At 33.2% G+C, this 24395-nt stretch overlaps 2 protein-coding genes across 2 annotated transcripts in view; one reads left to right on the forward strand and one right to left on the reverse strand.

Moving 5' to 3' along the window:
- Positions 1-73: 73 nt before the first annotated feature.
- Positions 74-22510, reverse strand: LOC127701901 (low-density lipoprotein receptor class A domain-containing protein 3-like). The gene is made up of 6 exons (XM_052205880.1): positions 22310-22510; positions 21698-21747; positions 14187-14396; positions 13044-13205; positions 5835-5972; positions 74-2966 (listed from the first exon to the last, which is right to left on the reverse strand). The coding sequence occupies exons 3-6, from the start codon at positions 14389-14391 to the stop codon at positions 2815-2817; spliced, it is 657 nt and encodes a 218-aa protein (XP_052061840.1). The 5' UTR covers positions 14392-14396; positions 21698-21747; positions 22310-22510; the 3' UTR covers positions 74-2814.
- The window catches only part of LOC127701894 (uncharacterized), a 12863-nt gene continuing 5693 nt past the window's right edge, over positions 17226-24395 (forward strand). The window contains exons 1-3 of the mRNA XM_052205871.1: positions 17226-17631; positions 20539-21078; positions 22505-22669. Of these exons, the coding sequence (XP_052061831.1) occupies positions 17553-17631; positions 20539-21078; positions 22505-22669 (784 nt within the window). The 5' untranslated portion in view covers positions 17226-17552. The remainder of the gene's footprint in view (positions 17632-20538; positions 21079-22504; positions 22670-24395) is intronic.

Raw genomic sequence — 24395 nt, forward strand, 5'->3', positions numbered from 1 at the left:
ATATATATCTGAAACAAACCTTTTTTATAAGTTTAGAAATCATTAAGAAAATAAGCTTCCAACTACTTCAGGCAAAGTTGACTTAAATGTTTAGGTCCCTTTAGATAAAATTACTCTTCACATATTTTGGTTCTTATACATCCTTGGCTTTCAAATATTCGGTTTTCAGCGTTCCTGGTGAAAGTTAATTTTGAAAAGCGCTTTAGACGTCGACTGCGACACAGAATGATTTTATTATTTTGGTATTCCGTAATGTATGTACAAGACACAGTGTGTTTTTAAAGAATCCACTGTGTAACTGTGTATGCACTAGTTGCAGTATGATTTTATGAATCTGTTGTACACGTACAAGACATAGTATGATTTCACGAATTCGTTGTACATGTACAAGACACAGTATGATTTGATGAATTCGTTGTACATGTATAAGACACAGTATGTTTTGATGAATCCGCTGCACAGTACAAAATAGGGCTCATAATTACTTTTCGTCATGACTTTTCTCCTTTCACCAATATCATAAATAATATTAAAGATTGATTTCACCACGTGACTTATTTTCCTCCCTAGATTGTTAATTGCTTTAGAAGATAAGATTTGTTTTTAATGTTCCCTATGGTAGTAAAATTTGTCCTCATGTATGATGTTTTAAAACTTCTTTTTTTTTTGTTACCAAAAAGGAAGGATCAAGACAAAAAATAAATGATAATAGAGAAAGTGTGGGAAGAATGCTTTAATTTTTTCTAAATTATTTAAATTTTGTTTGTGGTGATCCAGCTTCTTCCAAACTGCAGGAACATCTTCTACTTAAATATTTGAATTAAAAGAATATGTTAGATTTACTAGCAAAATCGTTAAACTTTCTATGTTCAACAGAGTTGACAATATTTCAATGTCAACGTTCCTTTATATTAACTTATAATATCTGGACTAAAACGGTAAATGAAAGATTATCGATTATATTCTTGTAAACTATATCCAATTCTCATTGCTTACTGACAAAATATTCAAAACTATTGTCCAATAGTATTGCTTGATCACCCTCTTCCTTTTGTAATAATCCATTGTTACTTTTAGAAATAGATATTAGTGGTAAGAATCATTACCAAACGGTACCTTCAACTGATTTAATTTTATAAATGACAAGGGTTGACAGGAGTACAGAAATATGGTCATCTGGACTTCTACCCATCAGTTAAACTTATACTACAGAGAGAAGTTCGTTTGGCTGTCCAGTCAGAATTGGGACGTAATCCGATGATGTAGTATGTGTCCTACGCTCTCGGCGCTCAAAACACCTGCAAGTATTTAATGAGTTCATATGTGGCCTTTTGCTGTGACAATTCTGCTTCTATTGGTACCAAGTTGACTAAAATCCAACTAGGAATGACCCTACAATATTTTTTTCCTCAAAAAAGTAGAGAATTGGGGATGAGTGATAATATTGTATCTTGACCTACATTTTATTCTATACTTCCTGTTGAAAGTTTGTACGCACTAGAGAGGTTCCGAATAAAACGATATTTCGATATTTGCACGCAACTAGGTTCTAATAAAAATTTTGTCTTTACAATTGGACGAAGCATCATCAATGATGTTGAAATAGTTTGGTTTTATATTATAAAAAGAAGATTGCACTTATATTGAGAAATATTTTCCCTCTGAGTATATCACATTGCACTCGCAAGCTCACAAGCGTGTGCACTATAAAAGTCTACTCGGAACAATATTCACCAATATTAATTCATGCAACAGCCTTTTGATATAATATTTGTTATTCCCTAGTCTGTAATCAAAGATTATTGACGTAGTTATGTGAGAAGTGCAAAAAAGTCAATTCTAGTTTGATTAGTTCAGTTAAGTCCGACCAAATCAATGAGGAAAGTATGTAAATTTCTTGTAAATGCTACTACTGAAACCTATGTTCAAACGTAACATGTCCTGTGTGCGCTCCAAATGTCATATATAAGCTTTGAGATTATTTCTATTTACTCTCATGCAGTTGTTATAATAGGATTTAGCAACTGCATTAACCCATGCTTTATAGTCATGATCAGAACGTACATGTTATGAATTAGTCAGTTATGAAATACTTTTGTGCACTGAAATGCTAATCCTGATGCGAGTTATATCACAAGTTTCTGTAATATTCCTTTAAGTCAAATATTTAACGATTTTTATACAAACAGAAACAGAAACAGAAAAACTTCGTCAACAAGAAGTTTATCAACAATTTGATTTTCTCCTGTGACTACTTCCGCATTTGTTGATAACGTTACTTCACAAAAGTCATTAAGTGCATTCCTATCATTTGCAATAAAGCAAACATTTTTTTTCACCAATTATTGATCAAATTCTCTAGTGCAATGTCCTTACTTCTCTTGTTCCTACTATGTTAGAAATTATTTCGCGATTCTCGTCTACATTTGTTTTATAAATCTTGCGGTATGCGACCAAATTTCCAGATGCTTAGCGGAGAAGCAGCATTTACAATTGTTCAGGTCTTATCTTTGACCTGACCGGGAATCGAGTCCACGAAAATGTCTCAAAGCTCCGACCGAGCACGCTACTACGAGAAAACCGAGGCGGTTTATATTCATAAAAGGGCTAGTGAAGTTAAAATAACATTGAAGACAAACCTAAAAAAAAGAGAAATACGACGCCGAATCTTTTGCAAAATTCTGTATTTAATCGATAAGGATAACTGATATTCCCGTGACGTTAAACAATAATACATTCTTGTTTTGTCAGTTTATTCGTACAGTAAATCAAAATAAAACTGACATACAGGAAATACTATAATTCATATTGAAGTTAATTCTTGTGATCCACTTTGTATCGTTTTTGTTCTTTTCGGTTAGTAAAAAATATTGCCAGACCAGCAATCGACAGTACACTCAGTGCTAATAAAACTCCAAAGGAAATCTTCATTAACCGAGAGAAATCAGTCCATACCGCTGTAACGCCTGAAATTAAATGACATTAGTTTAATTCCTACGAATATGAAGTTAATTGTGACATTTTTTAAAATTCAAGGTCATAGTATGATAAAATTGAACTTGGTGTGATTTTTTAAAAATATTATCAAATTGGTTTGGTCAGAACCTGTTTAGATGCACGCACACATTTTTTTATATACTAAATATATAACAGTACTGTACTCGTTTTGGAAGACAAAGGGGCCTTCTCAGACTTGCTGTATGATGCAAGTTCGTAAAAGATTTTCAAGTAATGGTCAAGATGAAGAACAACAATGAAAGTGATGTTTAAATACGTAACCTCGTTCGGTTGGAATGGGGTTGTTAAATCTGAAGCCTCGTTTTGGGGAGAGTGTTACGCTATCTGTTCGTTAAATAAACATTGAAACAACTCTTTGAGGGGACCTTAGGTTGCCTGTTGCGAGGCTAAAATTATATCCTTTCCAACCCTTAAGCCCGATCGTACCACTTTGCAGACTATACTATCAGATTTATTCTTAATTTGTTATTGTCCTGTAGTGAAAATGCAGAAAAGTATTTGCTACAATTGATCAAATTGCCGGTGAATTTGAATTTTGTCACGCATGAATGAAAATTGGATTCACAGGTTTCGTTGTTGTTTCTTTTACAAGGCCTGTATTGTTAATGTCCGGATACAAAGGAAGTTATAAAGCAGGACGTTTAAAAATGTCAGGGTTTTATTCCCGAAAATGTCAGGGTTTCATTCCCGTCTAACATTTAGTAATTCAAACTCTCATGAAACACTTTGAGTGTTATGAATTTTGGTTCATAATCTCAACCGCTCGTAAACATTGTCCTTGTCGTTACTTGCAAAAAAAAAAAAAAAAAACGCTGGTGTCGTCATTTCTCCGTTGAATTGTATAATATTGAATTTGCGTGCTTACGTCAAGTTTTTTTATTTGTTGGTGACCTTACAGTATCCTGTTTACCTTTTTGTCGTTAATGAAATGTTGTGTCATTTAGGATAATGGCTGCCAATTGAAAAAAAAAAGCTTTGAGTATTGTGCAAAGAGAGACGGAAGATACCAAAGTGACATGTAATGTGCATTTAGATATGTTCTGTAGTTTGATGAAAAAAATCCCTTTCCCTCATTTTCCATTATATTATATTCCCTAACGACATTTACTAAAAACGAAGTCCTGGACATTTTTTATATAATAAAAATGCATATTTGTATTTAGCTTTCTAGATATGTATTCCAGTGTCACATGTCAACATTGAAATCGTTCATTTATAGTCATGATATAATATGTGCACCGTAACAAATCAGTACTAGTATGTGAAATTTCACAGGCACTTGTTTCGAAAAAATACCTATCTACCTTAATATAACGCGTTAAATTAAGGTATATAGGGTTTTTTTCAGAGAAAAGCGCCTGTGTAAAATGTACATAAAGGAATTCTCAATATGAATGGCGGACGCTATACATTACATGTCACCTAAATGAGTGTTATAATTTTTGTCGAGCCTGCGACTTTTATCGCAGAAAGCTCGACATAGGGATAGTGATCCGGCGGCGGCAGCGGCGTTAGCTAACTTCTTAAAAGCTTTATATTTTAGAAGCTAGAAGACATGGATGCTTCATACTTTGTATATAGATGCCTTATGATATGAAGTTTCCGTCTGTCATATGTCCATTGTCCTTGACTCATTTTCATGGTTCAGTGACTACTTGAAAAAAAAAAGTAAACTTTTTTTGTAATGTTTATTTCTTTCTTATTATGAGTAATAGGATAACTATATTTAGTATGTGCATACCTTGCAAGGTCCTCATGCCCGTTAGACAATTTTCATTCGACCTCAACCTCATTTCATGGATCAGTGAACAAGGTTAAGTTTTCGTGGTCAAGCCCATATATCAGATACTATAAGCAGTAGGTCTACTATATTTAGTATATGAAATGATTGTAAGGTGTACATGTCCAACTGGTAGGTGTCATCTGACCTTGACCTCATTTTCATTGTTCAGTGGTCAAAGTTAAGTTTTTGAGTTTTGGTCTTTTTTCTAATACTATATGCAATAGGTCAGCTATATTTGGTGTATGGAAATATTTTATGATGTACATGTCAGTCTCGCAAGTTTTATTTGACCTTGACCTCATTTTCACAGTTCATTTCTCAGTGTTAGGTTTTGTGTTTTCGTCTGTTTTTCTTCAACTATAAGCAATAGATCAACTATATTTGTTGTATGGAAGGATTTTAAGGTGTATATGTCTGTCTGGCAGGTATCATCTGACCTTGACCTCATTTTCATGGTTCATTGGTCAATGTTAAGTTTTCATGGTTAAGTTTGTTTCTTAGATATTATAAGCAATAGGTCAACTATATTTAATGCATACATTGATTGTAAGGTGTACATGTCTGTCTGGCATGGTTCATCTGACCTTGACCTCATTTTCATGGTTCATTGGTCAATGTTAAGTTTTCTTGGTTAAGACTGTTTCTTAGAAATTATAAGCAATAGGTCAACTATGTTTGGTTTATTGAATGATTGTAAGGTGTACATGTATTTCTTGTTTGGTTTATCTGACCTTGACCTCATTTTCTTGGATCATGTTAAGTTTATGTGTTACTTGTAGTAAAGCTTTATATTTAGGACTATCAACATAGAATCAATGGTTAGTAAAGAAGGCGAGACATTTAAGCGTGTGCACTGTTGTTAATGAATAGATAGATAGAAAACGAATGAAAGTAGTATATGATATGTGCACCGTGGCGAACTTTATAAAATTTACATCCAGGAATCCTGAATTTATAGTAAAGATTGACACTGTATACATTGCATGTCACCAAAATGTTTAATACATAGCATGTCATTCTATAACTTACAAACCTGGACAATGAGCAAACTTTGCTGATTCATCTTTTTCATTCATACAGTTATAGTACCCATCACACACATACGTCTTGTTAATACAGTAACCATCTCCACATTGGAATAATGATTTGTCACATCTGATTATCTCATCAGCTGCCAAAAAAAATAATAATTACATGATACTTATATCATATTTATAGGAATGAGTTGGAATCATGCAAATGAGAGCCAAGTGTTTCTGACTCGCTACGGTTCGCTAGTTAAAACGCGTTGGATAGAAGTAATAGTTATACACCGAGGGATAGGTGTGTCTGGATAAGAAACCCCGTCGGCCGGAGGCCGGAGGGGTTTCTTATCCAGACACGCCGTATCCCGAGGTGTATAACTAACTTACACCCCATTCTAAACCCTATATTTGTTAACATTGATTATTAAATGAAAAAAAAAAATGAAAAAAACGATAGCATATTTATTGATAATATCAAACCATGATTTATAAGAAGTTTTTTTATTACATGAAACCCCACTAGTAACATTTCTTTGATTATCTTCGTTCAAACTTTGACAAGTGAGTATATTTTACAAATGTCAAAGTTGTTTTACATATTCCGTAATAGTTATACACCGATGGATAGGTGTGTCTGGATAAGAAACCCCGACGGCCGGAGGGGTTTCTTATCCAGACACGCCGTATCCCGAGGTGTATAACTAACTTACACCCAATGCTAAACCCTATATTTGTTAACATTGATTATCAAATGAAAAAGAATGAATAGCATATTTATTGACAAAATCGAACCATGAATTATAAGAGAAACATTTTTTTTTACATGAAACCCCACTCGTAACCTTACTTTGGCTATGTTCTTTCAAACTTTGACAAGTGAGTAGATTTTACAAATATCAAAGTTGCTGTTTTGCATATTCCCGTTAAATCCTGGTGCTAATATGGATCAGAAGTTCAAGGTTGACCGTTTCGTGCATTCTTATCACAAAAAAAAAAATACATCATGCTCCTTGTATGCAGTTGTCAATATGGACGGGTATAAGACGGACGACATTTTAAGTCAAGCGTTGGATTTGGTAGAAGAGACTAAAGATAAAGGCAATATTATAACCCAAAGTACTTACCTGTATCAGTTTAATGAAGGTAATCATAAATGTATTTTTTATGTTACGGTTTTATAAAAAAAAAAAAAGAAGCCCCCCCCCCTCTTTCTCGAGAATAAACAAACATTCATATTCGGACACACTGAGGGATAGGTGTGTCTGGATTAGAAACCCGACGACCGGGATCCAGGGGGGGGTCCGGGAGTTAGAATCCCTGTTTTTTTAAGATCAATGCTTTATAATAGAGACATATGACTGGGATCAAATATTTTACCTTCAAGCAAAGGAGTATTTAGGGATTTAGGGAGCAACCATTTTAACTTTAAAGGGTTGGGGGGGGGGGGGGGGGGGGGGGGGAGGGGCTATGGTTTTTTGTCGGAGTCAGAAATTTTTTTTCTCGCAAATCGCGAACAATTTTATTTAGTTTTTCAACGCTATCAATCAAATTATTTTTCCCTTGAAGGATTTTTTTTATTCAAAATAGATGCTTAATATTTTTTTCGCTATTGGAATTTCCTAAAATGTGTTTTTTAATATCTTCAAACAACTTGTAGTGAACACTATTAGTAATTTCTTATGCTCATGCTATTTAAAAAATAATCAATTTCTATTGTAATGAATAACAATGGACTTTGTTTTCGGGATGTAAAAGCAGGGGTTTCCAGAAACCCCGCTCGTCACACCCTGTGGTCAAAATCCATTGTTATTCGTAACAATAGATCTATTCAATCTTCACTTGTTTCAGAAATAGAAACTATGAAGTATAACAATAGAACTGGGGTGTAACACCCTGAAACTCATTATAACTATCGTATAATCACCGGTCGTATAATCAATAAAATTTTATGAAATTAAAACCTGTTTGAGGAAATTTGAATAGTTTGAAATCGGCGTCCTACTTGGTACATGTATATCTTACAATAGAAATTATATTGCATTGACTATAGTAAGTTTAACCATAGAACCATCGACACTTATTTTCACCAAAAGCACCTGTCGCACTATATATTCAGTGCTTGAGAAGAATACATTTTGGAAAAAAAGCAGTTTCTACACTGATTTATTAACTACACAACTGATAAGCTAACTTTAATATATTTAGAATTTGATCTTTTATAGTTATGTTTGGTTGTTGGCATTATTGTCGTCGAAACAAAGAAGTTTTCTTTACATTATAGATTAATTATAATTAAGTGTTTCAAAGTATCGTGACACAATACAATGTATTGATTCAATTAGAATAATCGAAATTTGATCCTTTTGTTTCTGAAAAGATTCAAAGAGTGCTAAAACAATTTTCGTGAGTTTAATAAACTCCGACATTTGATTTCATCAGAAATATATGCAGTATGTTTCTTTGTATTCTATTTTCATTCCTATTTGAGATTGGACGTAACCTTTGCAGATTTCGATATGCAAGAAATTATATTTATATCGTTTTGAATCGAATTAAAATCTTAAGATTTTTTACTTTGAACTCCGCTTTTGATGCTAACATCTTTGAATTTCGTATGAAAATCCATTTCTGCATTTTGTAATGAGAAATATGTACATGCTCTTACGGATTTTTAGTTTTTAGTTGATAACGGAACGTTTACATAAATATTCAATTAATTATCGCTCCTAGTAATTTCTTAGCTAAATAATTCAGAATTTAGTGACTATGTTGAATGCATCTATCCCATCGAACTTGAGATAAAAGGATACAACAGATACAGTTAAGTCTGTCTCATATCTTGACTTATATCTAGAAATTGACAATGATGGTCGGTTGAAAACTAAACTTTACGACAAAAGAGATGATTTCAGCTTCCCAGTTGTATACTTTCCATGTATATGTATCAAAATCCCAGCAGCGCCTGCATACGGAGTATATAGCTCCTAGTTGATACGATATTCCAGGGCTTGTGTATTTTCTATCATGATTTCCTTGATAGAGGATTGCTGCTCACAAAAAAAGCTATTAAACCAAGAGTTGAAATCGTTCCTTCGTAAATTTACGAGCCGGTTAACCGTTATGGAATATCCGTTTCACCGATGACAACGGATACGTTCCAATTGTCGTAACTACAATCCCGTCCCCTTTTCCCCGAATGTGGCCTACCGAATTAGACTTATCAGCGAGTTTGTACTAAAATGAGCAACACGACGGGTGCCACATGTGGAGCATGATCTGCTTACCTTTAATTAAATTTCCGGAGAACCTGAGAGTACCCCAGTTTTTGGTTGGGTTCGTGTTGCTCAGTCTTTGGTTTTCTATGTTGTGTTTTGTGTTTTGTGTACTGTTGTTTGTCTGTTTGTCTTTTTCGTTTTTAGCCATGGCGTTGTTAGTTTATTTTCGACTTATGAAGTTGAATGTCCCTTTGGTACCCTTCGCCTCTCTTTTTCTTACCATTTAGGTATGGAGCTCTACAATAAGTGTCACTACTTTTAAATTTCTATAACAATTATTATCCATAAATGTCCTTCTAATAAATGAACCGCATATTTTATGCCCATCCAGTAAATTAATACTTATTGTATAATTAAATACAGGTTGATCTCTAGATGTCTTTTTGGTTAATTTCTGATTATGGGTCGCTGTCTTATTATTTACTCATATTTTTGTTTTTATGCATATTCAATAAATTGTATCACCTTTATACATGTGGTATTATTTCCAATGAGACAACTATGCACCAGAGTACAAATGACGCCGATATAAGCAATCACACGTTTCCGTAGGCCTTCAACAATGAGCAAAACCCGTATAATATAGTCAGCTTTAAAGGGTCCCAGCATGACAAAATTTGAACCAATTCAAACGAGAAATCCAATGCCTTAATTTGTAACAAAATAATAATTGTAAAACAAATATGGCAGACAGCAACCAACAACAACTCGTGAATATTATATTTAGAATTTTATCTTTTATGGTAGTGTTTTGTTGTTGCCATTGATGTGTTAGAAACAAATATTTTTTTTTTACATTATAGATTAATTATAATTAAGTGTTTAAAATACCTTGACACAATGCAATGCATTAATTTAATATGAATAATAGTAATTTGGCGCACTTGCTTATTAAAAAGTATAACAGCAGATTCTAATGAACTCTGGCGTTTGTTTTCATCGGAAATGGTTTCATTCTATTGAGGGTTGAGATCTCACAAAATATGTTTAACCCCGACGCATTTTTACGCCTGTCCCAAGTCCGGAGCCTATGACCTTTGTTAGTCTTGTATGTTTTTTTAATTTTAGTTCATTTATATGTTTTGGAGTTTAGTATGACGTCCATTTTCACTGACTAGTACACATTGCAAGCTGAAGCCCGCCGCCGGGTGCGGGATTTCTCGCTGTGTTGAAGACCCATTGGTGGCCTTCGGCTGTTTTCTGCTCTTCTGTCGGGTTGTTATCTCTTTGACACATTCCCCATTTCCATTCTCAATTTTATTCTTTTGTAATTTTTTGTAATTCCTATTCAAAAATGAACATAACCTTTACCGCTTCCGATATGCAAGAAATGTAATTGGGATCGAATTAAAATCTTTTAGTTTTTTTTTACTTTGACCTCCGCTTTTCAATTCCGTATGAAAATCCGTTCCTGCAATTTGCAATTAGATACATGTATAATTATGTTCTTACGGGTTCTTAGTTTTTAGTGCGTCCTTGACAGCTGTATATATTCTTAAATACTCAATTTATTGTCACTCATAGTAATTTCTCACTATGTCAGTATGGAGCTCTACAATTAGTTTTTTACTTTTAAATTCATATAACAATTATTATCTATAAAAGCCCTAAGAGTAAATGAACCGCACATTTCATACACAGCAAAATAATGTTTGCTGTTTAATTAAATACAGGTTGATCTCTAGATGTCTTTTTGTTGTGTTTTTTGGGTCGCTGTTTAATTATTTTTTCATATTTCTTTGTATTCATATGCAATATATGCTTGCACCTTTATGCAAATAAGAACATGTGGTACATTGCCAATAAATGAAAAATATCCACCAGAGTACAAGTGACGTAGAAAACCAACGGCCTAATTTATGAAAACAAAAATAAACGAAAAACAATTATGAAAGACAGCAACCAACGACAACCGCTGAATTATAGGTTCCTGGTTTGGGACAGGCACATAAATAATGTGGCGGTGTTAGACTTGTTTGCGAACTCTAATTCCGCCCCTAACCTGTGACAGAGGTGTGTCAGCACAATTGTATAAATCAGATGAAAAAGGCTAGATTCATCAGAGCAACACAAAAGTAAATTAAAAAGAACTAACAAAATAACTAAAGACAAAAAGTACCAATCTAAGAGAACTCGCAATACCTGAAAGCTAGTTCAAGGGCAATAACAACTATATGTAATACATATTTTTAAATTTATAAAACTTTCAATCATTAAAAACCTGTTTGAGGAAATTTGAATAGTCTGAAATCGGCGTTCTGCAGGATACATGTATATCTTACAATATATAGTATATATTATTTACTATATCAATTTAAACCACAAAATCGTTGACACTTATGTCAGTGTTTCAGTCATGTTAGTAATATAAATTTTGGACCATCGTTGGCACTTATATCAGAACTTCAGTTATGTTAGTAGTATACATTTTGGACCATCGTTGACACTTATGTCAGTGCTTCAGTCATGTAAGTAGTATAAATTTTGGACCATCGTTGGCACTTATATCAGAACTTCAGTTATGTTAGTAGTATACATTTTGGACCATCGTTTACACTTATGTCAGTGCTTCAGTCATGTAAGTAGTATAAATTTTGGACCATCGTTGGCACTTATGTCAGTGCTTCAGTCATTTTAGTAGTATACATGTTGGACCATCGTTGGCACTTATGTCAGTGCTTCAGTCATGTAAGTAGTATACATTTTGGACAAGCGTTCGCACTTATGTCAGTGCTTCAGTCATGTTAGTAGTATAAATTTTTACACAATACAATGCGTTAATTTGATTTGAATAATCGAAGTATGACTAGCTTGTTTCTGAAAAAGATCAAAGTGTGATAAAAACAGTATCACAGTTTTAATCAACCCCTGCATTTGTTTGTCAGAATTAGATGATGTATGGTTCTTTGCATTTTTTGTTATTCCTGTTTGAGATTGGACGTGACATTTACAATTTCCCTTATGCAAGAAATTTAATTTGAATCGAATTAAAATCTTTTAGATTTTTACTTTGAACTCCGCTTTTGATGGTAATATCTTTGAATTCCGTAATAAAAAAATAATATTCTTGCATTTTACAATAAGATATAAAAATTAATGTTCTTACGGGTTCTTAGTTTTTTAAGTGCGTCCTTACTAACAATTTAAGTTTCTCTACTTTTGAATTCCTCTAGCAATTTTTTTCTATAAAAGTTCTTAGAGAAAATTAACCACATTTTTCATACCCCTACAGCAAAATAAATAAAAGCACTTTTATAAAAATGAGAACTTGCCAACGACACATCCACCAGAATAAAACTTGCGTAGATGAAAGTAACCAAAGGTCTCAGTTCGGCCTTCAACAAATGCATGGGTATAACCCATATCGTATATATAGTCAGATATAAAGAACCCCGACATGACAAAATTGAAACAATTCCGACGAGAAAACCAATGGCCTCATTTATGACAAAACAAAACACGAAAAACAATTATGACAGACAGCAACAAACAATAACCGCTGAGTTACATGCCCCAGATTTGGAACAGTCACATAAAGAATGTGGCGGGGTTAAACTTTTTTGTGAGCACTCAACCCTTCTCTAACCTGGGACAGTGGTGTACCAGCACAACATAAGATCAAACTGTAAAAATCAGTTGGAAAAGGATGGACTCATCAGAGCAACACAAAGATAAAAAACAACTAAAAAATTTAAAGGTTAAGGACAATACGTACCGATCTAAGAGTACTTGCAGTTGCTGAAAGTTATTCCAAAGCCAATAACAACTAACAATTAAATAATGTTTCCAATGCAGACTAAGGACCTTTGTTGTATTTAGTAAACAGCTTTCGTTTAATCTAAAAATAATGGAGTTAAGAAGTCTTTAACTTTTAACGATTCTCCTTTTATTTATAATGATGCACCTTCTATTTATGGTTACGCTACCGGTTTTTATACAAACCTTGCATAGGAGTTACTACTGCTTGGAATCCAGTACCAATACTCATATACCGACTTTTAAACTTTATTATGACGTCTCGTCCTGAAGATACAAGTGGTCGAGGAATAGTTACACCGCAAAGACCTTTTGATGCAGTTATTTCGTCTGCATCTTCGTCCTCACCTAAATTGAAAAAAAAAACTATAAGCATTATATACCCATAATTGATTAAGTAAGTAAGTAAGAAAGTGAAAATGCTACTCTTCATGCAATCATTTCAGCAGATTTCAAACTATAGCTAAGCGCAATTTGGCGCTACACAAGGCTATATAATCGGTACAAGTAAAGACATAGAATCGTTAATCTATTCATTTTTAATTATCAATTCAAAAGTAACAATGAAAATTATTTGTATTCATTAAAAGCAGTACAAAAAGACGACAAACTAGGACCGATACAAAAAAGTCTATAAATCATGAATGTACATGTGTATCTAATATTTTTTTTATAGGCGTATAGATCCGAAAAATGCTCACACGTTACATTTCATCATTTTCAAGCTGCTGACCCCATACGCAGTCATTTTTTGCTATTATTTCTAAGAAAAACGTGACGAAACCATTATTGTACGGACGGTCGGACGGTCGGACACGGTGGTTGAACCGTCCCAATTTATGGGTAAAATAAATGAAAACAGATGAACCTTTTGCATACAAATATATAATGGAAAATTTAATGATGATTTACTTATCGTTGGAACACAGACATATATGATACCACAAGTATACGTCTCTGCTTAAAACAGTTAAGCTTAAAATATAAACTGAATATTGCGTATATTACGATGATAGTTGTGTTCTTTAATTGATAGATTGTTTTTCGTTAATTTTGATAACAAATCTTAAACCTTAAACACGACGGGTGTCACATTTCGAGCAGGATCTGCTTACCCTTCCAAAGCACCTGAGATCCATCCCCCTGATTTTGGTGGGTTCGTGTTGCTCAGTCTTTAGTTTTCTATGTTGTGTTTTGTGTACTGTTGTTTGCCTGTTAGCCATTGCGTTGTCAGTTAAGTTTCGACTTTATGAGCTTGAATGTCCCTTTGGTATCTTTCGCCTCTCTTTAGTTGTATAAACAAAACTGAATTAAGAAAGTCTGACCTACCATCAAATACATGTAAACTGTCGTCACAGTATACCATATGGGGATGACCGACATCAAATCTAGTAAACTGTATTGATACCACGTGATCTCGGGGAGCTTTAAGTCTGATGGAACATCTGTACCCATGGTCATAAAATAATGACTTAGTCAATGAGAGTATTACTGGGTCTTTTATAGTAATTTGGTATTTACAAAAATCCTCCATATAATCTGAAATTTTAAAGAAAACAAATATCAAAGACTCTAATATCGTGTTAACCCGAATAATTCAGTCCCTCCCCGTGATCGACTCTCCCACTCGCGAGGTTAATGTAGCCATCGTAGAGCAGAGGAATATAACGACTGAATTATTCGGGTTAATATCGTGTTAAAGAATATTGAGTATTTGAAATATTCATAAATGTAACATTTGAAACAAAGTTTTCTTTATGACTTATTAATAAGTTACCGTTCTGTTCTGTTCTTTAGTAATATTATTCCGCCATTATTTAGAGAACCGTTGACTCACAAAGTAATGAGTCCACTAAAATACTATATAGATGAGATGAAACACCATCCAATCGCCCAGGGATAGATCAAATAATAAAATAGAAATAGAAAAGTCCTATAAAATGAATATTCAAAGATCTCTCTGACGGTCTTCATCATGGAGCCAAATACCTTAATATTATAGGTGACTAAAAATTAGAAAAAAATATTTAACTGTTTAACCGGAACGAACATCATTTTTAAATCGTTATATTCACTAAAAGACTTTTATGTTGAAAAGTTCAGAAGAAAATGAGTAGACCTGATTTCCCGAAAATCTTAGTTCCTAAAAATAGGTAAAGTTCTTGAAATTGTATTGTGACTATGAAGAACACTGACATTTTAGTTTATGGAAATGGTTTTAGACTCTGTATGAATTTTACCCATTATTTTATAAATATGCAGTATAGATTAACATCTTTGAAATATCGATGTAAAATTCTACAATTTTCTCGATACAAAAATGGAATAAGACAATACGCATTTGCATGCATAATTTATATGAAATCGTTTAACAGGTTTATTTTAAAAGTATATAATTGTGGTTTCAAAATAACTTTTAACCAGTGTGGTAAAATTTCTTTTCAACTGTTCTAGATTCCTATGATGATTTCACTACGATAATAATACGATAACTCACAAAAACGGAAGACTAGAATATTAAATTGAATATTGTAGAAGACATGCAATCTACAGTCAGCAAAAATAGCCCTGCAGACAAACTTTTAGGAGGAAATCGTTGGGTCTACAATGTATATAAATAAGAACATTGATCAAAGCATACTTGAGTTAATGTTCGGCATGTGAAAATTGTCTTAAATCTGACGGTTAAAGTCCTATAACTCTTGAATGGCAAATTGGAAAATTTCAAAATTGAACAGGATCTTGCCTTTAAGGTGGTACCCAACACCTTCACTAAAATTAATTTGGCTCGTTTAATTTTCATAAAATTTTGACAAAGTATTTACTTTGACCCTTTGACAAAAATATAAAAATTTCTAAAAATTTGAACCAACCAATTTATCAGAAAAATTAGACTGTTGGCAAACACTAACTTTGATCATTGAGAAGCTTAATATTCCCTTAACAACACAACATAATTAAAACGTTTAGCTGATTTTACTCCCTTTTACTTGAGTTATCTCCCTGTAGTGTTAGGTACCACCTTAAGGTATCCCACCAATAGTTTCAAGTTTTGAGTAAATCTATCCGAGCATACTCGAGTAAGTGTGCAATATGTGAAAATTGTCCTAAATCTGATAGTTAAAACTCCCGTAACTCTAGAACGACAAACCAAAAGAAATGAAAGGGAGCTTTCTCCCACTGATTCTATTATTCAATATAAGTGTCGTGATATTTTATTAAACAATCTCTGGATTTTTCACTAAGTGTGGACGCCAGACAAACCGGCGGACGGACGGGTAGATGGGAAATGGTATACAATAAAACGATCCGTAAATGACGGCATATGACTTGTAAAAACTTAAACTTAAAATACCGTATCTATATCCTGATATCTCGTATTCATTTATTTTGTGACCCATAATCGGATTGGTAGTTTATATACACTAAACAACCTTTTCGTTTTGTTTTCTTTATCTCCAAGTTATTACTGAACTTTGTTAACGCATTTATAGAGGCAAAGTAAAATACACAAAAAAAAACACGCAACAATTTAGACTTACATGTTTGATAGTATGTTGAACACAGAGCATCATTAAATATTACCATACAAATTATACAAACAAGTAAGAAATCCATTTTCATATGTAATAGGTATTTCAATTTTTATCGCAGTTTAATGAAGATAAGATAGGTCATCAACTTTTCTGTTGTCGTCTTTGAATAGTTTAGGATTCCAAGTCATTAAAGCTTGACATATATACATGAAATGTATATTGGTGATTTTAAGTTGTATTTATGTAACTGGATTTTTAACGTTTTATATCAAATCTCCTTGTATTTGTATTCCTTACATTTTATATACTTCTTATTTCTTCACTTTATAAAAAAATACATCGCCTTTAGTATTTGAATTATTCGCTCCTTTAACAAATCTTACTTCTTACAATAGCCAAGAGTCTTAACATTATAAATACATTTCGCGAATAGGGACTATCATTTAAAAATCATTACAGTTAATAAATGAAAGAACCTACAAAAGAAATGTGAACGTTTCGAATACACCTTACCATCATTAAATGGGGAGTAATTCATACGAGGATGGTCATAGCAGTGTTTTATATGGCATTCTTTGTCCGGATGTTAAACAGTCCAGGTTACGTTTGCGTTTATAGTTATATGTACCATTAAATGCACTATTGTTACATTATGTGCTATAGATGCCAAAGGATTCGTCTCGTCAACTATCATTTATTTTACATTAATGTTTTCAAATCAAATTGAAAAATAGACAAATTTCACAATTTTTGTTTTCTATGAGAACACAATATTAACTATGAACCCATCATCTTATGATTTCTCAATTTGTATTATTCTTTACAGTACCAATCCTTTTGGAAACCTCTAAGTGTGACATATTTGTAGCGCAGATGATTTTGTTTCGTAAATAATTTCGTTCGTATCCAAGATGTGATGTTGTCATTGACAGAAAATACATCCTACACTGAACTGAATGTTTTACGTTCTACGTTTTGTTGCATGATGGGAACAAATATCAAATATGGTCGTCGCTATGGAGTGAATCCAAAACACCATATCCAAAAGAAGATTTCTGTTTATTAGCTTAAACGGCTCTAAATCTTCGTTCAAATGTTCGTATGAAACTTGTTTTAAGGAAATTAAAACTAAAACAGTTATCCATAGCAATAGTAAAAAATGGAATATTTAGGATTATTATGTATTTTAATGGTTTTGACAACTGTACCCATTGTTACATATGCTGGTAATAGTCGACGTAAGTATTGTTTTTAAACTTTTATGTATAGAAAAGATAAAACATACATTGTCTATAGTGCTTAGCTACAGGAATAGATTTCAGACATCAAAGCATTTCAGTTAATCATCTTGAAATAACAATATTTTGGATTTCAAAATTTCAAGGAGTATAAAATTTCGAAATGATGAGTATGAAAAGTAGCCTTGTTATAACGAGGTCTATTGTAGCCTACTATATACAGTATAGGGTTTGCTTATTGTTCCAGGCAGTCCGTTGACCAATTGTTCTCATCATCGCCATTTACTTTTTATGGATAGTTGTCGCAGTAACAATCATACCACTTCTCCTTATTTTTATATTAACTAATTGGTCGTATTCAGTACATGTTGTATATATAAAAATAAGAAGACGTGGAATGATTTAAATAAGACAACTCTCCAACAGAGACCAAATGACGTAGAAGTGAGCAACTATTGGTCACCGTGCGGCCTCAGTCCACAATGAACAAAACCCATACTGCAAGCTTAAAAGGCCCCGAAATGACAAATGTAAAACAATTCAAAAAAGAAAACTAGCGATCTGATTTATGCACTAAACAATAAACGAAAAACAAACATGATATATAGCAACAACCAACTACCACCGAATTACCGGCTCATAACTTGGGACAGGCATATACAGAATATGGCGGAGTTTTGACCAGGTTTAACCCACCATTTTCTTCGGTGAATGCTTGTACCAAGTCAGGAATATGACAGTTGTTTTCACTAGTTCCGTTGGTTGATAACGTTTGGTTTTGTCTGTTTTTATGGACATCCCTCGTTTTGAATTTACCTTGGTGCTCGGTATTTTTGTATGGACTTTTATAACAATCCGACATATTTTACCATGATTAAATACCACTTCGTGCAAAAAACTGCGACATATTTCACCTTGACTAACTACCACTGGGATCATACCACTGCGACATATTTCACCTTGATTAACTAACACTTCGTTCATACCACTGCGACATATTTCACATTGATTAAACTACCACTGGGTTAATACCATTACGACATATTTCACCTTGATTAACTACCACTGGGTTCATACCACTGCGACATATTTCACCTTGATTAACTACCACTTCGTTCATACCACTGCGACATATTTCACCTTGATTATCTACCACTGGGTTCATACCACTGCGACATATTTCACCTTGTTTAACTACCTGTTCGTTCATACCACTGCTACATGTTTCATCTTGATTAACTACCACTTCGTGCATACATTGATTTATACTACCACTCGGTTTATGAGGGTCAGGATGAGGGGTGGGGAGGGTTCCTTCATTTCTGTATTCTTTAATGTTTTAGATAACTTTTATCTATTCTTTATATTCTTGCCCATTATATTCTATTCTTTATATTTTAGCAACCCATTGTTCTCTATTTTTTTTATTTGTTTGCCTATATTCTCTATTTTGCCCATTACTCTGCACTCTTTGCCCATTATTCTCTATTCCTTAAACCCTTTCAAGACCCTCTTTGATACCACTGTGGTATACGTGTAATTCCAATTGATTAACTACTACTGGATTTATACCGCTACGAAATATTCACAATGATTTATTAGATGATGTTCTCTCACTAAATAATTCAAAATTTGGTGACTATGTTGAACACATCTATCCCATCGAACTTGAGATAAAGGATACAACAGATACAATTAAGTCTGCCTCATATCTTGACTTACATCTAGAATTTGACAATGAGGGTCGGTTGAAAACAAAACTTTACGACAAAAAAGATGATTTCAGCTTCCCAATTGTGAACTGTCCATTTCTATGTAGCAACATTCCAGCAGCGCCTGCATACGAAGTATATATCTCCCAGTTGATACGATATTCCAGGGCTTGTATTTTCTACCATCGTTATTTCCTTGATAGAGGGTTGCTGCTTACAATGAAGCTATTAAACCAATAGTTCCAAGTGGTGAAGTTGAAATCTTCTCTTTGTAAATTTTACGGACGCCATCACGAGTTGGTTGACTGTTATGGGATATCTGTTTCATAGATGACAACGGATATGTTCCAATTGTTCTAACTACAATCCCGTCCCCTTTTCCCGAATGTGATCTACCGAATTAGACTTATCACTGGGTTTGTACTAACATTAGCAACACGACGGGTGCCACATGTGGAACAGAATCTGCTTTCCCTTCCGGAGCACCTGAGATCACTCCAGTTTTTGGTGGGGTTCGTGTTGCTCAGTCTTTAGTTTTTGTATGTTGTGTTTTGTGTACTGATGTTTGTCTGTTTGTCTTTTCTTTTTATCCATGGCGTTGTCAGTTTATTTTCGACTTTTACTACCACTATTGTAGTAAATCAATGTGAAGTATGCCACTGAGTTTTATAATATACCACCGCGGTATATTTAACATTGATGTACCACCACAATAATTCTACATCATTACTGATCGACTGTTGTTATTCCCCGTGGATATATGTAGCAATCGCCAAATTCCTTGCGTTAAAGCATAGGACACTTGGAATTATTCACTATGCATTTTAATAAATCTTCACCTTATGAGTTTTATAATTTGTCCATATATAAAGCGAGCATTTTTTCTTATGCAAAGTTGGCCTTAAACAGTAATGTTTTCCCATTATAGATCTGGTTTTGATATTTTAACTATCACATTCCTACCATTTCGTTTGAAAATGTCTAGACTTCAAAAGCACTAAGCTTAAATTGTTAGTCAATAACAATTCATAAAAAAATAATTCAAATGCAGCGAATTCGGCAAGTTTCATAATACTAGTATATAAATTTCAATTTTTATGAATGTTGCAATAGCCTTGAAAAAGGTAATATTTATCAAATGACTATTAATCATAATTCAGAAAATGTATTCTAATTACAAATTATTTTTGAACAGATTTTGTAACTGAGAATTGTGGACATGTTGTTGGACCAGACTATGGAGCCTATTTAGAATTTGACAGGGCTGCAACATTCAAAAAAGGAGTCGTTGGTATTCCATATGCTCTTAAAGGTCAAGAATTTGAATGTATCATTGTTGTAAGGGGTATGCCATCGACAGGTGAAAAACGATTCATGGCTATACACTTTCGCCAATTCCACTTGAAAGAACAAGCAGTAGTGAGACCCGAGAACGAGGTTGCAAAGTGTGGGAAAGCGTATATGATAATTTACAATGGGATGGATAGAAATGCAGCTGAAAAATATGTCTTCTGTGGTAAAGATGCAGTCATTCAAAACTTAGAATGGAAAGGAGAATATATGACATTTTATTTCTATATTGACTATCGTAATCCCGATTTTTCTACGGTGGATCCTCTTGTATCACTGCCGCCAGCTACCGGTAATACGACATTGTCTCCCCCTACAACAACACCAGATCCGTTTCCTTATCCTACAGTCTTTTTTAAGATGGATATTACATCATATGATTTCGGTAAATACTTAAAAAATCTGGTAGTGAAATAGAAACCAATACAATTTCATATAAAAATAAGAAGATGTGGTATAATTGCCAATGAGATAACTCTCCACCAGCGACCAAATGACATAGAAGTTAACAGCTATAGGTCACCGCCATACCCACTAAACACTATTATATAGTCTCAATAAACTGCGAGATCACTTGCAAGTTAACCCAGTCATTTGTTTATAAATATGTGTTTGTTCAACATTCGAAACCTCGTTAGTGCTTTTTCTTTGTCATATCTAAATGGGTTTTTAAGGAGGTTGGGGTTGGGGGTTGGGGGGAGTTATTTTGACTTTTTGTTATTTGAAGTAATTGATATTGATATAAATCTTTTATAGACTGTAAAATTTAATCGCAACTTTTTTTTCGAACTGCGTCGATTTAGCGATGCTTATATTGAATAGTCATGTATCTTTTATTGAAGACTGTATGTTGACCTTGAGATGCCTTTTAATTATTTGTGTCTTTGGGTTGCTGTCTGATCGACGTACATTCCACACTCTTTTGATTTATATTCTGAATATTTTTTATGAATTGTTCAAGTATTTAGAATAAAGCAATACACAGAGTTTTAAAGCAATATTACCGATCTTGATCTTGAAGAAGCTGCTAATCTGATATGTCAAGTTCTGACTTCTGAAAAAAATTTCTTTAGTGTCTATTAGAATATTTAATACATAATTAAGAAGTATAAAAAATATCTTTTATGTTGATCATTGTCATTTTGCTTTGTTTCTTCTGTTACCTGTTCTAACATCGGACTCGGACTTCTTTAAAAATGAATTTTACTGTGCGTATTGCTATGTGTTTGTTTATTCCACATTGGCTAGAGGTATACAAAACATGTTTAAACAGGCCGCATTTTTGCGCCTGTCCCAAGTCGGGAACCTCTGGCCTTTGTTAGTCTGGTATTTTTTAAATTTTAGTTCCTTTATATGTTTCGGAGTTTAGTGTGACGTCCATTTTCGCTGAACTAGTATACATTATTGTTGTTTATGGGCCAGCTGAAGCCCGCCTCTGGTGCAGGATTTGCTCGCTGTGTTGAAGACAAATTGGTGGCCTTGGGCTGTGTTCTGCTTTTTGTCGGGTTGTTGTCTCTTTGACACATTCCCCGTTTCCATTCTCAATTTTATCGTAAAAAAATTAAAAAAAAAAGGAATTGTTTAACAATGATAAAGCAATGTACGAATACACCTACACAACATAATAATTGCTGTTATCTCTATTTCAGAGTTTTCCTCACGTACACTGCAAATGTTAAAAAGCATTCTTAAATTTACCAGAACAGGTCACAATTGCATATTTCAGCATATTTTAAGAGCATGGTTTAATTCCATCATTGGTATATTTGAAACTTTACTTCTATAATTTATATATTTTTTCATCTTTCAAGAATGTAACGAGACCATCGACAAAGTATCTTTAAAATGTAACGACAGTAAAAGATGTTTAGACGATTCCCTGAAATGTGACTTTTGGTTTTCCCGGAATTGTGCGTCGGATGTTTACCCACGTGACAACACCGACGTGAGCAGACAAGCACCTGCAAACTGTTTTAGTAAGTATCAGATTCTATAGAATCAAAAATAGTGTGGAACAAATTATATGTTACTCATTGTGCTCCTGAAATAAGATAAACTACTAAACTGAATGCAATTCAAACGCACACTTTCTCATGGTAATACTTATGATTATTTGACAAAGAATTATTATTTTTGTCTTCATAAATGTGCGTGGTTTCTAATTTGCAGTACTAGTTCAGGTTTCTTTTTCAAAGGCGCTAAAGAAATGTTTCCATTCTCAATTTATCATGCTTATGGTCATATCCATACCAAATATATGACTTTTCTTTTCTTGTAGTTAATTTTCCGTTTCTTTTATTGTCATGTTCCGTTGGCTCCTTCTTACATTCATGAAGCCTCCAATTTTCAGTTGGTTCGATATGTGATTGCTTTGAGAGACGTTTTAGAATTACTAAACAAATTTACATTAGGGCAATACATATTATAAGTTGTTCAAAACTTTATAAAAAAGTAATCACATGTATCTGCCTGAATCTAAAAAGGTGGTATTTTACGCCTAACTTTTTATGGTAATATCATACTAACCAAGTTTATGGGATGTTCTCCATAGAATGGTACAGATAAAGACATAGTTTATCACAGCAGGAGAAGTTTATTTTTACATAATTGGTAGATAATTGAATACCATCTACGTTTAAAGAGCAATACAAATTCCAAATTGCACTTAACATATTAACACAAACTAGCCTAAATGACCACGCGTCGAATTGCATTCATCAACACGCATTTGTTTAATAAACATCAGTATACAACCGTTTTAGTTTGCAGCAAAAATAGAACACTTGAAAGGTTTTTTAAAAACTTAAAATTCGACTATTTTTATTTTTTGCGAATGAGACAAAATACAAGATGAATATGTGTTTCATATACCAATTAGGAGAATATTGATGAAAAGATATTTTGTTGCAATAGATAGATCCCTCAAACTTTGTCTATTCACTTTATTGAACAGATTATAGAGAAAATCTTATTTCAGTCGATAAAAAAGTAATAAACTTACAGATATTTGAATAGTTTAATGTCAACGACTGAAAAGACACAAACTTTCAGTCGGCATGGTTACATCGATCCATTTTGAATTGTTTTATCTATAAAGTAACTATTCTTAAAAAATTATTAAAAAAAGTCTCCTACATAAAATTATAAAAGCCAAACCCATGACATTGTAGGCTTACATGAATCAAGCAGGTTTACTTATATGTAGATAAACAAGTAGCTACTTGATTAAATTAGCTACGAGATATGAAAAAATCAAAATATGATTCTTTTGTTCAATCATTAATGAAAGTGAAATAGTGATATAATAATTCGCTTTTAGCATCCAGTTTGTTTCAATTTTGTCAAAATAATCTAAGAATAATTCGACCTCATTGAATCCGTATTCATGTGACCTACTATTCAACCCCTTAGCCAAAGATGGGTTAGGCATAAACTAGGCGTGTTCAGCTATTAAAAGGAAAACAATCTCAACATTGAAAGCGAAACAAGGGTAAACCATTTGGTTGACTGTTTCGATCTACAAAAACTCATTCTTATACAGGTAAAAACGATTATTAACGTATTTGTTTAACCTATAATTTGAAATCAAACATGCAGACCTAGAAAAATTCAATTGAACGTGTTCACGATCTATTTATATCTATATTTATGTTTATGTTTGGTTATATGACTGTCGGCAGTCTTCGGAGGTCACCTCAATGG

The sequence above is a fragment of the Mytilus californianus genome, unplaced genomic scaffold (assembly GCF_021869535.1).
Source record: "Mytilus californianus isolate M0D057914Y unplaced genomic scaffold, xbMytCali1.0.p SCAF_5, whole genome shotgun sequence".
In the NCBI taxonomy this organism is placed as follows: Eukaryota; Metazoa; Mollusca; class Bivalvia; order Mytilida; family Mytilidae; genus Mytilus; species Mytilus californianus.